At 39.4% G+C, this 16,616-nt stretch overlaps 1 protein-coding gene across 1 annotated transcript; it reads right to left on the bottom strand.

Moving 5' to 3' along the window:
- Positions 1-71: 71 nt before the first annotated feature.
- nudt3b (nudix (nucleoside diphosphate linked moiety X)-type motif 3b) lies at positions 72-9,166 on the bottom strand. The gene is made up of 5 exons (XM_051413700.1): positions 8,852-9,166; positions 7,417-7,527; positions 4,747-4,791; positions 4,554-4,638; positions 72-4,241 (listed from the first exon to the last, which is right to left on the bottom strand). Exons 1-5 carry the CDS (start codon positions 8,948-8,950, stop codon positions 4,045-4,047), a joined length of 537 nt encoding a protein of 178 aa, XP_051269660.1. The 5' UTR covers positions 8,951-9,166; the 3' UTR covers positions 72-4,044.
- Positions 9,167-16,616: the final 7,450 nt, after the last annotated feature.

Here is a 16,616-nt window from a genome sequence, read left to right as displayed (position 1 = left end):
ATGAAATAAGCACTGCGGGGCACAAACATCAGAAAATCTCACTGACATGAACACAAACAATGAAACTAGCCTGAATGTGAAATACTGGTGTTTATTTGTTGGCACATTTATATTACAATCTTCAGTCTTCTCGCACTGGTTTTATTCCACAGTCCCAAATGACAAAAGAGAGGAAAAGAAAAATTCCAGTGACGCGTATACCTCGGAGAACACAATTAAGAGTATGTAACTTCAAGGCTGAGGTCAATGGCTAGAAGTGCACGTTTATTTTTCTTATTCAACTGCAAGTGTTTGGGGTCGTCTTTAAACAGCTGTCCAAATCAATTTATAATTGTTTTCTAATCATTTAAAGTCATTCAGTCGTGAAAACGGCCACCTGACCATCATGCCAAAAGAAACTGAATGCTACAATCCTCAGCTGTGATGTGCTTTTTATGTTTTTGTTTTGGCCACAAGATGGCGCAATATATTTAAACCATCACCTTTGGTAAATTAAAAAGGAAGTGACTTCATGTGAAGCTCTAATTTTCTCTAAGCTCTCTATGATTCATCCTGGTTTTGCCAAGTTCAGAGGCTTCAATGTCAAACGGGCCAAATGTGATAGCAGAAATCTCCAGTGAGAAAAGGGAGTAGATGCGTTTGCTCCATCATAACTCCAATGTGCTTATATGGAGACATTTACTTCAGATATTCCCTCCTGAACTCCAGCCTGAACGTATGACAGGAACCGGCTCAATTCTGAGTTCGAAAGGGAATTCTTTAAAACCAACGGACACTACTCCTTATTGACCAAAGCCAAAGTACATCCTCTGGCTGTAAGGGTGCTGTGTTAGCTATATACATGACATTAGCTTGTCAATAACACAACAGATTAAAGAACAAACAGAAAAAAATATGGAGAAAGAACAAGTGGTCATTAATAATTAAGTCACTGGCTGTTACTTGTGGAAATCCTCCTCACATTCATTTTGACAGTACCTGTCACCCGCATCAAACCACCAAGAGCGAATTAAATCATCGGCAATTACTCAGGAATAGGTTTTGGATAATTTTTTTTTCTTTAAGCCGTATACAAGTTCATCCCCTTAACATCCAATTGCACATTTCAATTAAGACTAAAAAGGTCTAATCAACACGAAATCTCAAATGAAGTGCCGAGTAGGGCATCGTAAAGTGAGACTTTGGCCACCACACTGTTCTGATACTCAGCAATAAAGTCCGTTTATAGTCTCAAACCGTTGCGAAGGAGACTTTAGACTCCTTTAATACATACAGTCCTTTAGAAAAAAACATTTTCATTTAGGGGTTATAAAGAGGCCAATATTAGGAGTCTGTCATTGAGTCATTGATTTGCTGGCAGATCCCCCCCCCCTTCAGACAGTTAACGGGAGAAAAGACCATGAATAAAGACAACCAGCTCTACCTGACAACCACTGCTGTCCCTGTAGAGAGCCTCCCTGCTCCCTTTCTAGGTTAGCTTTTGATCCACTAGCTTTCAGTTCTCAATGTAATTTCCCATGAGGGCTTCCCTCCCCATCAGTTTCTGGACTGCTGAATCATGAGACTGGAGTTTTCTGTTCATACTCCAAAGTTAAATATAGGCACCTCATAATTTCAACCAAGATATAAACAATCCCCCCCCCCCTTTTTTTTTTTTAGGATTTGAAAACTACAGCTCCCACGAGTCTTAGCTATTGATGCTTGATCAATTGAATGCTTGCAAGGTAATCATTGATTTCTCTTTATCAAAATGACAAGGTGCTCAAAGTTTACCATCAATAAAATGTACTTAAGCTTTAAAGCTGCTACAATGAATCCACAGTGGTGCACAAAACTACTTGTGTATGGAAGGTGTTGCTTGTAGCCTGATATTTCCCTCAGGAGTTGGTGGAGGCCAAAATGGAAAAAGGAAGAGTGAATATTGGACTTCCATTTAACTGATGGACACAAACATACTGCCTAATGAATGCCAATACTGCGCCATATAAGCCAGATGTGTAGACAGGCAACTATTTGCCATATGAACTTAATAAAGTGATAATGTGTCATGTGTTTACAGCTTGTTTCTGCCCCCAGCTGCCAAAATAATCTTTAATTAACCTGTAAATTATTACAGGTTTAAATATAGACAGAAAACCAGAGTATCATATTCAAGTTTTTGTGAGAGATAAATAAAAGAAACCTTCTATGGGAAGATACACTGAGGTCTGCTTTACTTCTAAACTAAACAGTGGTTTGGGAACTCAGACTGCAGTTGTTTTATAGCCTGGCCAAAGATGAGGGGGAAAAAAAACAGTAATCCAATTTGTTTTGGTCTAGAAGAGAAGTAAGGATTTTGAGAATATTCAATTATAAATAGGCTCTTCACTCTCACCTACAACCACAGTCACATTCCTTGTTCTTTAGCCTCAGATGTACTGTACGCTATCTCAAGAGAAAATCCCCAACAGCTCCAAAGCTAACGCCATGAGTTCAATCAGTTCTTCCAGCCTCAGTTGAAATGACATGTACAACTCACAGATGTGTAAGAGGTGTTTTGTCATTTGTACTCTCACCTTTGATCTATACAGAAATAAACAATTTACAATAAAAACCTCTAACATGCTATCTACAGCGCCTCCAGTTTCACAGTATTGAGCCAGCTGCTTCACGCCACATTGAGGCCAAGTGACGCAGCTCGGCTAAAGAGACTTTTGCCAGACGTTAGAGAGAAAAACGAAAAAAAAAAAAAAAAGAACTAGTATCCAAAAGCATTTTACATGTTAAAAACGAGGTCTCAAACTGTACAAGGCTTGTTTGTTCTGCATCTTGCCAAAGACAGCATTAAAGATTCCATTACTTTCAATGTCAAGCAGGTGTTTTGAGTGTTTTGGGGATGCAGATTAAATACTAAAAAAAAAAAAGAATAAAAAAAAAAAAATCATGACCGTAATGAAAAGTGCCCACTAAAGTCACCTGTGCTATGTTACGAACACAATGTAAACAATTGCTTTAAACCAAACTGAATGTGAGGAGTAAAATATGGAAATGGGTTTTAATAACTTAAGTGATATGTGTTGAATTTTGAAATTACAAGTCCATGATTTTGAAATCTTCTATTTCTACCCTCTCAGTATGTGGAGGAAGACTTTTTTCAGTCACAAGAAAGAATTTAAAAAAAGAAAACAAAAAGGGATTAAAAAGGAGGTAAAGACACTGAGGAGAAAGGTGGTTTGTTTTACATTGTACTGTATGTTGACATTCTTCCACTCTTTACAGTATATACTCTCTGTTTGAGAGTGAAACTTGTAGTGCTTGGCTAGCTTCCCAAATTAGAGAGAAACACACTTGACACTTGAAATTGATAGACTAGTGAGGGGCCGTATCCTTCTTATTAAAGAGACATCAAAAACCACGATAAGGACTAAAATGAAGAGAATCCAAAGACCTTACCATAAGTCTGTTGCACAGTCGGCATCAGGTCACTCGAGCGAGTGAGACACAACAAAACAGTGCTCATGCAAGACAAGTCACTTCCAACAACTCTGTTCATTCAGATACAGACAACATTTCCTATCCTTATAACACGAGGGGGGAGGGAGGGGGCGGGACTACACTAATGGGCACATTCATTCACAGAAAAATTAAAGAAAAATGGAGAAAATGTTAAAAAGACCACCAAAAGCCTTCAGCTTAAGCACTAAGTATACACTTTTACATTACAACAGTAAAAAGTAGTTCTTGCATTCAATAAACACCACGCTACGGGCGCGTTAAGGAAAGAGAATGAGGGGAGAGAGGGGACGTAGGGACATTTCATGCAGTTGTCGGTAAAAAGAAAAAAAAAAGAGGGGTCAAAAATTACATTTACATTTACAAAGTGTTTCAGACTATTCACCCAACACTTGTCATCAAGTCTGTGCCACAGTTCTGGCACAAAGGAGTTGGCAAGGCAAACCATGTTATTGAGACAAAAAAAGAAAGAAGAGAAGAGAAATGACATGACACAAGTAAGAGCGCAAGTGGTGGCGAAAGCTCCTGGGGGTGTCAGAGTTATGGTTTTAGTTATCTGATACCCGAGACGGAGCTCTGATTGATGCTGTAGGTAGGGGAGAGGTCCCCACCTATCGTGGCCACCAAAGGTGTTCCGTTACTGGTCAGGCAACTCTCCTGGAGAGCCTCGAAGTAGGTGGCCTGCACAGGCTTGTGACACTGCAACACTTGTATGGCATCGTCTATTTTAAACCATTCCCTTTTTCTCCCTGTTGACAGAACAAGACACCATTGTGGAGCAAGTTAAGACATGTGAGAGACAGCAGGAGTTAAAAAAAAAAAAAAAAAACATTATGAAAATAGGTTTTCACTAATTATCAGTACTGTACGTGGCATTAGAGTGAAAATCACAAGGGTAGAAACAAAGCTGGTGTTATTATCTCCCTCACTATAAAAATCTCTGAACTGTAATATCGCTAAGGCCTGGGAAAGAAAAATAAAGCTACAGAAGGCATGTGACTGCCTGAGAACTTTGTCCGTATGATCCCCACTTTGACAAGTAAACAAATGCAGTGCTTTACCAATGTTGACCGAGTCCTCCCAGTCCTCCAGCACCTCTGTTACAATAAGAACATAGACGTAGGTTCTGTGTTTCCTCTCTTGGTTCTGTAGGGGTGGAGAAAAAAAAAGAAGCACATTTTAACTTCTCATTCACAAACATGCTGCAGAGTATGTTGACATTTGAAGACCAAAAAAAGCCTACTGCAAACAAACCTCAAATACTCCAACTAAGCGACCTAAAGTCCCCTTCACACCGGCCTGTAAAATAAAGAAAAATGATTAAAATGGTGAGCAAATACATATCACCACTTACAACAGACAACTAATGGGTTTACTTAAATATGAAAAGGCAATGTGGGGTGGGCAAAAACATAACACTTGTACGATGTAATGCAATCTAACAGCCTGAAAATAAACATTAACATTGTATTGTTTTGTTGAGACTCTGTCAGAGAAGTAATGATTTAATTTCTATGGTAATTTGAAACTGTAGTTTGTTTGCGTTGCAGTAGATTAAACTGCATCCTAGGATTGTTTTTATCCCCCTGCAAAATCACCTAATCTAATTCCTGTGTTGCTGCTGAATCCTCAATATAAAGCACAAGTAAAACATACATAAAACACTCACTTAATTTGACCAAAAGCTAAGTAATGTCCTACATGTGCTGATTCCCTCTTCATTAATTTCACACTTCAGTTAAAGGAGGTCCATTTAAGCCTACAGTAAGATAACATTTATTAAGCAATCCAAGAGTTGGAAACAACTCTTCAACTGTAATTCAAACTAGAGGTGCAATTACAGTATAAAACTGTATTAGGGTGGCAACTAATGATTTTCTATATTAACTGATTGATAATTTGGTCCAAAAAAACAAAAAACATTAGAAAATAGTAAGAAATGCCCATCACAAATCGCCCATAGCCCAAGCCTCACATGTCTTGCTTTTTAAAATTCCAATCATACGAAAAATAAATGTAACTAATTGATGTGGTTCTAAATTTAACAGTTAGAAAATACATGTAAACAACTCTGTTCAGCTATCACACACTGACAACTTCCCTACGAGATGCGTCGCATATCATAAAAGGTCAGTAACACACAACAGAACAACTGTCGCAGTTACTCTTCCCAGGATCCTTAATCCCAAGCCATGCCAGTGTTACAACCTTTCCTAGAGAGAGGATAACTTGAACATTTCTCATAGCTTGTTACTTTTAAAACATATTCTAGTAACAAAACTAATCTCCAAGGCAGCGCTCAACTCCCAGAGGTGACCAATAGGTCAGGTTTAGATACAGAGTCAGACCCCTTGCTGACATCTTTGCCGTTTCTTCTTCAGGTTCCAGTTTCAGTCTATAAATAAAATGTTGACTGAACACACTGTACCATGGAATCAGTGTTGGACCCTTCAGGCCTTCAGCAAGATCATATGTTAAAGAACAGGTCCACCACTAGAAGCTCCAAAGACGTGCCAGGGATTAAGCAATAGGCCAAAAGTCAACCTGTATGTTTTTATGAGATGGAAAATGTCCCCCACTCAAGCATTCACGTAACTGAAGACAACTGCGCATCACATTGAGAGCATTGAGGCTGCATTATAACTCATGCAATACTGCTATTGGTGCAGGGTCAGGGTGTATGACTACCGAGCATAAGCCGAGATTGTGAACCGTCAGGTAGACAAAGCAACCCTATGTAACCTTTGGCCTTCTCTTCGCTGTCATCCCTGGCAAGACTCCAGTGAGCATAAGCAATCACTCACCACTCATACAGACATCGGATGCCAGGATAAGGATATGTCTCGTTACACCACCGTCAAATAAGAGGCTTAGGAAGCCACAGTACGTGCTGATGCATTGAGTACCACTCAAAGTCACCACAAAGTTTCTGAATGCGGCCTTTTAGCACTTTTGACAAACCTCAGTAGCAATGTGACATTGCTTTTGACCGTGTGGAAATGTGTTGGCAAGCTGTGACGTCCTGCAACCATCAAAGCTACCAAACAGCTAGAGCCAGGATAAGGGATGATATCAGCATCCATCAGTGTGATGGATCACACACAGAGAATAGGCTTTATATGGTCAGTGACCCGCCAAGGGCCGACAGCCGGGCGAGATTCAGTCTCTTCACTGCCATTCTGACCGAAATGCCCAAGGGATGAATAGCATGTGCACAAGAGGGAAACCTGACTTAAGGGACGCACAGGCGGTATAATCAGGATATTGATTTACAATGAAGCTTCAGAACTGTTTACTAATTGCTACCCATCCTCCCCAACACACTCATAAAACTAAAAAAAACATTTGGTTCTTCAAAAATGCCTCTGTAACAAGGTTGCTGTTGTAAAAATAGACATACAAAGAATAAAAGCTGATTGTTTTTCCTTCAGTTGCCGAATTTGTGGGATTGGACAGTGCCGCTCTGCAACCGCTGGGTAGTCAGTGTTCAATCTCAGTGTGACCTCCTTTGACACCTAAACACTGCTTTGTAACATGATGCTATGATACAGCTTACATGTTGCTAGGCTCTCTCTCTCTCTGTCCATGCAAACAGGATGACTCCACTGACGAAATGGGCTTTGCGAGCAAGGTATTAGGCCCAGTGTTAAATACAGACCTGATTTAATAGAAATGAAACACAATACAACTTATGTGCCTCACTGCAAATGGAAATCCTTTCCCAGAACAATATTCCTGGCTATGAACTAAGTCTAGAAAGGCATGTTTCACATCCATGTTTCGGATACAAAGTTCAAGTAAAGTTTGCCAGTACAAAGGCCCCATAGGAAGGATTATCTGACATCATTAGTCAGTTACAAAAAAAAAGGAATAAATAGGCTTAAATTCGATATAATAACGATGAAAAACAGTTACAGAACTGACCTCTTCACACACTTCTCGAGCTGCAGCAACATTGGGCTCCTCCTCTGGCTCCATTCCCCCTCCAGGTACAATCCACTTGTCAGGATGTCGACTACTGCTCACCAGCAGCACCTGCGAAGCATCCAATGCAAGAGCGGTTAGGCATTAGTGTCTGACACAATGTTGTTTGTTAATAGTGGTCACATTACACAAGTGTTGCTGCTTGAACAAGATATTCAGTGATCTGTGTCAGTAATAGACGCAAGAAGAGCCAACATGTGTTACAACAACTACCGGTCAAGAATCAAAACTATCACTGAAGTGACCTGAAGCTGAGTTATATCATGTGATTGAAGTTAACTCACAATATGGTTGCAGGCAAACAAGTAACAGATTTTCCCACCACCAATAGTAACTTTATGACTCACTGAGTTGTCTTGCTTTTATCCCCCCCCCACCACCACCCCACAGAAGGATGGCGAGTTCATGGTGTCAACAATCTGTTGGAGAAAAGCTGAGGCTTGGCTGAGTGCCGATCTGGTACATTACAGAAGTTTATAGCGACGTGCAGGTCATACAGATGTGTTTCCTGTAATCAACAGCCCACGTTGTTCACAGTCTGGCTTCAACTTTAACCAGAATGAGGAATTACTTTTGTCTCAATTCGTTTCCTTCCCTGGTAAAAAAAAAAAAAAAAATGTTTCCACTACAAAGACATCTTTGTGCGTGTTGTTGACTAGACATCAGCTTCCCAAATCGCCTCTGATCTCCACTAACCCTTTACAGGCTACTTTAAGCGACACATTAACAGCTATGTTAACTACGTCGTGAACAGAAAAGGTTTCGATTTTGACACCAACCCCAGTGGATGCTCCAAATTGAAGTACCTGTGAATTTAAACACACCCCAAAACACATACTGATGTAACGCTAAGAGAGCCAGGTATCCCCACCAGTGTTGTCTTTGGGCTAACAGCGAGCTACATATGAGTGCAGTGTTTAGTTAACGCCAGCAGTCACTAATAATCTCTTATATGAGCAGATAAATATCATGGCCTGCCACTCCAGAAAGCCGAACACTTATTTAATCCAGCCGCATCTCAGTGTGATAAAGTCAGCCCTCACCACAGCCTGTACTTTGGGCTGTGGTCGCTGGCCGAGAGCCGGCTTGCAGCTAACAGGTAGAAGAAGCAGGAGGTTGCTAAATGCACAGCTAAAGAGGCTTAATTACATAACACTTGGGTAAGTACGAGCTAAAAAAACAACAACTATCGTTTAATGCACGACCTCGGAAGACAATACGAGAGTTTCAAGAGATTTGGTCGTTTTCCAAGCGGTATAAAACCACAGCTGTGTTGATTAAATGTGCCGATTTACAGACAGAGAAGAACCATGAAATGAGCCGCGGATGCTAATGTTAGCACGGCCCGCCAGAGGGGCCACATCCTCGGACTCACCTCCTCCTCGGTCTCGCTCCTGAAGCACAGACAGGCGGCCCGCTTCTTGTACCCATCCCCGTCGTACGTCCGGGTTTGGTTCGACTTGAGCTTCATCATTTCAAAAAGGGCACAAAAGTTCAAAAGTACAGCTAAGTTTTCCACTCGTAAAGGTGATGGTTGTTAGACGCAAAGTCCTCCTCCGGGGAACCTCGGCGTTTTTTTACTTAAAAGAAATAACTTCTTCTTCGCTTCATTTTCACAAACCTAGGCACATCTACGGCACGGTCGCCATTACAAGGAGCCGCTACGCCCACGACGTAATTTAACCTTTAGTAGCTCGGGCAGCGTAAGAAAAGTGTCGCAGCGGACGTTGAAGAATTGGGGCAGCGGATACGACGAAAACGCAACAGCACGCTCTGACTGGAGCGAGCCGGTGACAGAAACTGGCACTTTTTTGGCTCCAAGCAGCTTCTCACAGCCACTTGTTTGAGGCTTGATGTATAGATTAAATTATTATTTTTATTTTTATTTTTTCGCCGACTTACTTTTGGAGGATTTAAAATGTATTATCGTTTTTTTTTTTTTTTTTTTTTTTTTTTTTTTTTTAATAAATATTAAATATTCCGTCATAGTTACACAATAGTTGCGATGATTGGTTTTTGATTTATCAATTTCAGCACCTCAGGTAATGGACAGCGCCTGTACTAGCCTCAAAACTGATCCCAATAATGTTTAAATATAAAAGGAGGGAAGGCTTCTCTTGTCACCATTAGTCGGTTAATAAATGTAGGCAATGGACCGAGGCTTAATTAGCAACCATTTGATAATCAGTTAATTGTTTCAGTCACTTTTAACACACAAAAAAGGTCTGAAATGTTAGAATGTAATGTTTAATATGATAATAAACTGAATATTTGTGGGGTTTTATCTGTTGGTCAGATAAAAACAAGTAATTTCACAATCGATTTATTGAGAAAATAACCGGCTGATTAACTGATAAGGAACATGACTGTTAGTTCTTCAACAAATTACTCAAACCATTTTATTATTATTATTATTATTATTATTATTATTGTTATAATTTGATTATGAGAATTATTGTCAATTCGTTTTTTGTCTATCAAATAATTAATTAATTGATAAATAATTTCAGCTCTAGATCTGATACCAAGTAATACCAGGTTCAAAATATCCAATATCTATACTGATATTGATACTTTTAAGTGTTCAGGCTTATGTACTATCATTGGTTTGGAGCCATGTGTCTTGATTCATTATGTGAATGCATCATTAACAGATTAATTCATTTTAACTCTCTCATTTACTATTATGGTAAATAAATGTGTATGGTGTTAATTCTCTGAACCAATCAGATGATCAGTGCTGTCACACACACACACACACACACACACACACACACACACACACACACACACACACACACACACACACACACACACACACCAGCAGCAGTAGAGCAGACAGTGTTTATGTTTCCAGAACATGAGACCAAATGTGATCTGATTTGGTCCTTTTCTGCTTCACTTCAGTCTTCTTCCTTCTTGCTCTCAGAAGACATTTCTACATTTTTTACTCTAACCGATTCAATGTAGAAAGATGGAGGGGAGGGGGCTCTGACCAGCAATACTATTCATATAAACAAATAGAAAATGAAACAAATAGCAAGTGAATATCAAATGAAGAACAAGCATAGCTACAAATAAAGCATACAGTCCAATTTATACGCACCACAAATTGTCAGCATAATGATTTCTGTTCATGTCTTGTTTATTCCATTCTACTGGTTCATTGCTCATTTTAGTTTGTGGCATTTTGTGTCTTCTTTCTGTTGATGTCCCATTGCTTTTACTGCTGAAACAATCCAATTTCCCACCAGGGATCAATACAGTTTCTTTACGTATATTTCCTCTCCAGGTTTTCCCAACAGATAGACATTTGAAATGTATCTTACCTCCCTCTCGGCTTCTCAGATGGCTCTTCATTAAAGTAAATCCCTGCTTTTCCCATCCATAAAGCTATTTAGTGTCAAACTGAGAAATCATCTTTTCAAATGGTTTGCAAATGTGTACAAATGTTGGTGTTATATGACATTTATATATGTTTAGAATGAGGCAGGTGTCTTTATATTTTTATTATTATACTATTACAATTCATATGTTTAGATATGTATAATAAATACACCCTTTACAGGCATAAACATGAAAATCCAGGAGGTTCACACAATATTACAAACACATACGATATAATTGCTATCAGCTACAGTATAAATCCTTTATAAAAGTTTGTGGTGTTAGAATTGGTTTATATTAGTGTGCCTGACATTTGTTCCTGCTTGTGCATGGCTTTGTTTGTGTGTGTGTGTGTGTGTGTGTGTGTGTGTGTGTGGCATGAAATGTATAACCGTTGTAAATTAACACGTTTCTGACACACTCTCAACAAACTTTAACAAAAAAACCTGACCTTTCTGCATGTTTTGTTTTTTTGTGTCCACCACCCCCTGTGGTGTAGTTGCTGCTGACATTTTCTAATATATCGCCTATAGTAAAAACATTAGAGGATGCAGGAAAGAACATGTAATTAGGTGCATGTGTTGCCCCAGCTTTGAGCAGTACACCACATTAACATAAGAACATAAATATTAAAAAAGTAAAGTATTTTTTTTAAAGCAGAAGTCAGTAGTCAAGTCAGCATATTCTCATGAGAGAAACTGTTTAATTTATTGTAATTATTCACATTCAGCAATAACCACAGACCTACTGTGGACCACAGGGAGAAGATTATCAGAGGGCAGTGAGAACATAATACACAAGTGCTACATAAGACTACAAATGGCATCAAATCTGTGTGGTTATAAACATGCAGCAAAAAACATGCTGACAAACTAACTGCAAATTAATGTGCATATTCTGTGATCATGAAAAGTAATTGATTTCATTTAATTAGGCAAAAGGGATTAATATGAAGATTTCGCAATCAAGACACAGATTATACAACACAAGCAGTGACCTTATCAAAAATAAAATCTATTTCTAGTTTTTAACTACAAAGACATGTGGTGCTAAGGTAAAATGTAAAATCTTGTCATCTTAGGGTCAGAGAAAATAAAAATCTCTCTTGGGTTTCGTCCTGTGCTGTCTGCCTCTCGCTTCTTTCAGGGGGATGAGAGCAGGCTTTACACAATTAAACATATCTGTATAGGGTCATACTCAAGAGGTTGCACTTTTACCGTCTGCAGTTGCTACGGCAACCCATTCTCTTTGCAAGTCTCTGGTGAACCATTTGCACACAGGAGCAGAGAGACAGTCCCTGTCACGTCCAAAAGAGGGCGCTCACTTCTTTCAGTACATAAACCAGTATGTGAACCAGTTAAATGAAATAAAGTTTTTAATATATGGTTATGTTTCAACTGATGATTTTTCAATGACTTCCTGTTTACATGAAGTGTATTTGTTATTTTGTCTGGACAACACTACAGATGTTTTCAAGCAACTGATTTACACCTCCCCAAGTCTTAGCTCAGACATTATTTTTAACCAGATTTAGTAACTCACTAGTTTGAAACTAGCTAGTTTTCATATAGGAGAGACTTCACACACAAACATATTGGATTTACAAAGAGCTGCGGCAACCGAGTCAATGTTTAGTTTTTTGTAAGAAGAGAACATTCATTTGAGTCATTTGTTATATGATAGCAGACAACCAGGGTTTCACTGTGGCAACAGTAAATGAGCAGAGACATGTGTCTTTAGTGCTATATCTTTCTTAATATGGCAATTCCTGTGAAGATGTATGACACACAACCAAAGGCTGTGCAGCGGCTGAGGTTTGTTTAATCGAAGACTGCAAAGATATTGGCAACATTAACCTTTCCAGCACCCTTTTTCTCCAGGTAAATATGCACGTTAATGACTAAATAAGCAGGAGATTGTGTTGTTCTGCCCAGGGCCAGAATAGATTGTGCTTGGTTTCACACGTAAGAGAAGCAATTTACAATGTTGTGGTTTTCTTGGCTTAAAGTGACATTGCCCTCTCTCTCCCTGTGTGTACGGTATCCTTTGCTGAAAGGTATCAGCAAGTTCTAAAATCATTCTGATATAGGCTACCACACAAAGTGTTTTGTATTGAATGTTGTGGAAAAAAAGTATTTCAAATCAGAACGAGTAAGAACCAAATGTCTTGTTAATCAAGAAAATCTATTTTAGATGTGTAATTATCACACACAAATCACTGTTATTTCACTTCATATGACTATACCATCAATCAACGAATGTCTCAGCTATGTTATACTTAATAAAAAGCTTGGATATGTTATTTCTTGATCAAAATGTCTATGGTTTATATACCCTTCAGGGTTTGTTGTAATTTCCCACATAGTATATTTAAGGATGATAAATGTCATAACCACCAGGGGCTGCTGTCATGCCAGTTACAACCGGCCCAAACTCATATTTCTACTGACATTCAACAATTCAACTACTACTTATTTATTTAATAGCCTACGAGCAAAGAGATCATGTATACAGCATATTCACAGAATATGAAATCTGTGAAATGTAAATCAAAGTTTGCCATTAACAGGGATATACAGTAGTTGGATATAGTTGTTACAATACAGAAAAAGGACCTTACGTTATGTGTTCCCACATTGTCTGTGCCTCAGGAGCAACACCAGCATCAGCCTTGTGCCAGCACAAACGTGTCACAGTAAAGCAGGCGACTGTCCCTTGAATAATTCAGTTTTTCCTTCATTTATTTCAGGTTAAGTTCAAAACGCCGTGGAAACGTGTCCTGCAACAATGACCAAAAGGCACATGAGCTTTTAGTGAGGAAAGGTGGAGTGAGTATGCTTCCACTCTACTCAGTAGACACCCACAGGAAATTCATATTTTTAGATCAAAGGTACATATAACATCCACATACTGTACTTTATTGTCCTTTTTGCGATTTTGGCATCCCACTAGAGGCGTACTTGGCTGTCACCTCTGAATGCCACCTACAACATAAGGCTGTCCTTCTGTACACAGTCGTTTACAAAGACTTGTAGGATTTCTTTCATAGGTCACAAACTTTTAGTATTTTGATTTGATTTGATTTGCATATCTTATTTTATCTGACCCCAAATCCAAACAATATTTATTGTACTATAGAGTAAGCAGCAAATTTTCATATTTGAGAACCTGGAACTATAATTGTTTTGGGCATTTTTGCTTGAAAAACAACATGTTGCCCAAATAGCCTTTAAAGTAAGCTCATCCTTAATGCAAACATCATATTAGGCTGTTTGTTCTATAAAGAAATATAAAGAAAGATCACAACAAGGGGGCACTAAACCTCCATACCTTGTTGATCAAATAACAAACAATTTTGCAGGGCTTTAATGATCACTCTTATTAGCAACATTTTCTATTGTTCAGAGGGCAACAAGGAGAGAATGTGTCAGTGTTTGAGAGTATATTGCAGATGAAATACACTGTATACGCTCTCTACCATAGATAGAATTTGTAGTGAGTCTCTTATATAGAAAAGCTTTTAGAGTTCAAAGGTTACACCTGTGACAACTGTCAGCCAGCCAGCATCTCAAAAAAATATATCACTCACACATGGAGCATATGGCCAATCTATCTGCCCTGGCTGGCCTGTTTCATCTTTGTAAAATATTGCTTCAAACAGAAACTGACTCGTTTCTATGTCTTCCAACTTGTGGGTGTGTTAGACAGTCAGAAGCTCAATTTTATATAATCAAATGTCAGCGGATAGTCTGAATACCCCCGGAGTTCAATATTAGATGACACAGGCACTGATGAAAAGATGTGGAACACAAACATCCTATTTTGTTCCAACTATTAGATTATAGTTTATTTCATACTGAGTGACTTCTGTGCCTTCTCCTCCTCCTCCTCCTCCTCCTCTTCTTTTGTCTTCTATCATCATTATATTCTTTAGTTGAAAACTTTTAATGCAGCTCTTCCTACATCAGTTTGATTCAACATTTATTTGGTGAAGTTATTTAAGACCAAGTTCCTTTTTACAGTAAAGGCAAAAGGCCTCTTTATCGGGGAATGAGTAAGTGGACAAAACAACCAAAAACAGGTCAGAGCTGTCACAAGCAGAGGGTCACTCTAAATCATACAAACTGCAGGAGCTCTGGCCTTTAATGAATCCCATCAATAAACTTAAAATCTTGTGACCTCAGACTTTGCATTCTGAGTAATTCCCCTAATGTATCCATGAAATGAGAGACATCTGGGGGCAGGCGATTATGCCTGAGTGGCTAGTCTTTTTCACTGGGATTTTCACTAGTGACTGGAATTAACATGGCTTAAATTCTCTCCGCCCCATAGCTAATTGAAACAAGTAATCTCCAGAGTTTGCCTTGCACAGAGGGATGGGGAGGACTCAGCGGCGTAACATGTTATCCTCAGAGCAGACACATTCAACAAGACTTGTCTCCCAGTGTACTGCAGCAGAAAGCAAAGCAGGAATGGGTAACTTTTGTATCCATTCTCCACAGCTAAATAATTTACTTATTATGATAACTATGCTAAACAGAAGTAGAACATTGCTTTGAGGAGCTGACAGATGGAAGTGCTTTGTTGGGTGATAAAAAGATGTAAAACACTCCGTTCAATAACATGCACAAGTTAGTGCTGATTTTTTTGCACGACTTATACGGTCCCCTGACAGCCCACAAGATTACCACTCAGTCTAGTCGTGTAGCTGGAATTTGCTCCAGCAGAGGTGGGGATGAATATTCAGAGGCTCAGCTGCCTCCAAGGCCCACAGAGACATGGCACACACCCCTCCAAGGACCCCCCCATCTCTCTGCCTGCACACACACACACACACACACACACCCCCCCTCCACTTTCCCTTGATGTGGTGGAGTCAGTCCAACACTCCACAGGTGTGACCCACTCAGACCTGTGAAAGCTTCCACACACCACTCGGCCCTGTGATCAGGAAGGCAGAAAGAGCAGCTGCGCATATTCAGGAAGCAAAGACAGAATTATCACCATGAGCCTTCTATTGGACATCATGGAAAATTAATCAATCCCTCCTCCTACAGGACTGCAGGATGCACCGACACCACAGTTAAACTGATTGATGAGGAGGATCTCCGTCTCTCTGCATTACATTTTGTAGACTTTTGAAGGTTAATAGCCAAACGATTGATCCATCAATCGCATTAAAGTTTCATATAATAACACTCCATACTTGGTTTGAAACTAATTTCTTCCTTTTTTTCTGGAAAATGTTGGACATATATACAGTGTATAGGCATGCCCTTTTACATGATTTCACTGCAGAATGTGGCTGATGTCCGTCAGTGAAACACACAAATGAAGATTGTTCATCAATGTCGACGCACAGGATCCCAAGCGCGTTGGGACTCAACATACTGCATAGGCTGCGCAAACAGCACCTGTAACGTTTGAGTCGACCCAGAAGCGTCATATCTGAAACACTCACTACACCTTCAGCTGTCCCCGCGACAGATGGATGGATTGCGCGCTATCACGTTGAAGTTAATTTGATAGTGTTGCATCTTGTCATGCAAGTCCAACTGATCTACAGACATAAAATATGTCTTAGAAATATAGCCATTAACTGCCCTATATAGTAAGCTATTTTAAACCAGAGTTTAATTAGAAAGGCGGTGTGGTTTCCTGTGCTTGTCTGTCACAACACAAATAAAAATGAATGTGCAAACCCCGCCACTGAAGTGTGCGCTGAGAGGTAAAACCACAGGCGGCCAAATTCG

Source organism: Dicentrarchus labrax, unplaced genomic scaffold (genome assembly GCF_905237075.1).
Source record: "Dicentrarchus labrax unplaced genomic scaffold, dlabrax2021, whole genome shotgun sequence".
Classification (NCBI taxonomy): domain Eukaryota; kingdom Metazoa; phylum Chordata; class Actinopteri; family Moronidae; genus Dicentrarchus; species Dicentrarchus labrax.
Note: the sequence above shows the minus strand (reverse complement) of the source record. Positions and strands in the feature narration are given on the sequence as shown.

What these genes read in the sequence shown, in the direction of transcription:
- nudt3b (XM_051413700.1), bottom strand. Translation starts at nt 8,950, where the DNA reads ATGATGAAGCTCAAGTCGAACCAAACCCGGACGTACGACGGGGATGGG. An exon ending in CTCGAGAAGTGTGTGAAGAG is followed by an intron (nt 4,792 to 7,416) that starts GTCAGTTCTGTA and finishes TTTATTTTACAG; the next exon opens with GCCGGTGTGAAGGGGACTTT. An exon ending in GGAGGACTCGGTCAACATTG is followed by an intron (nt 4,242 to 4,553) that starts GTAAAGCACTGC and finishes TTCTGTCAACAG; the next exon opens with GGAGAAAAAGGGAATGGTTT.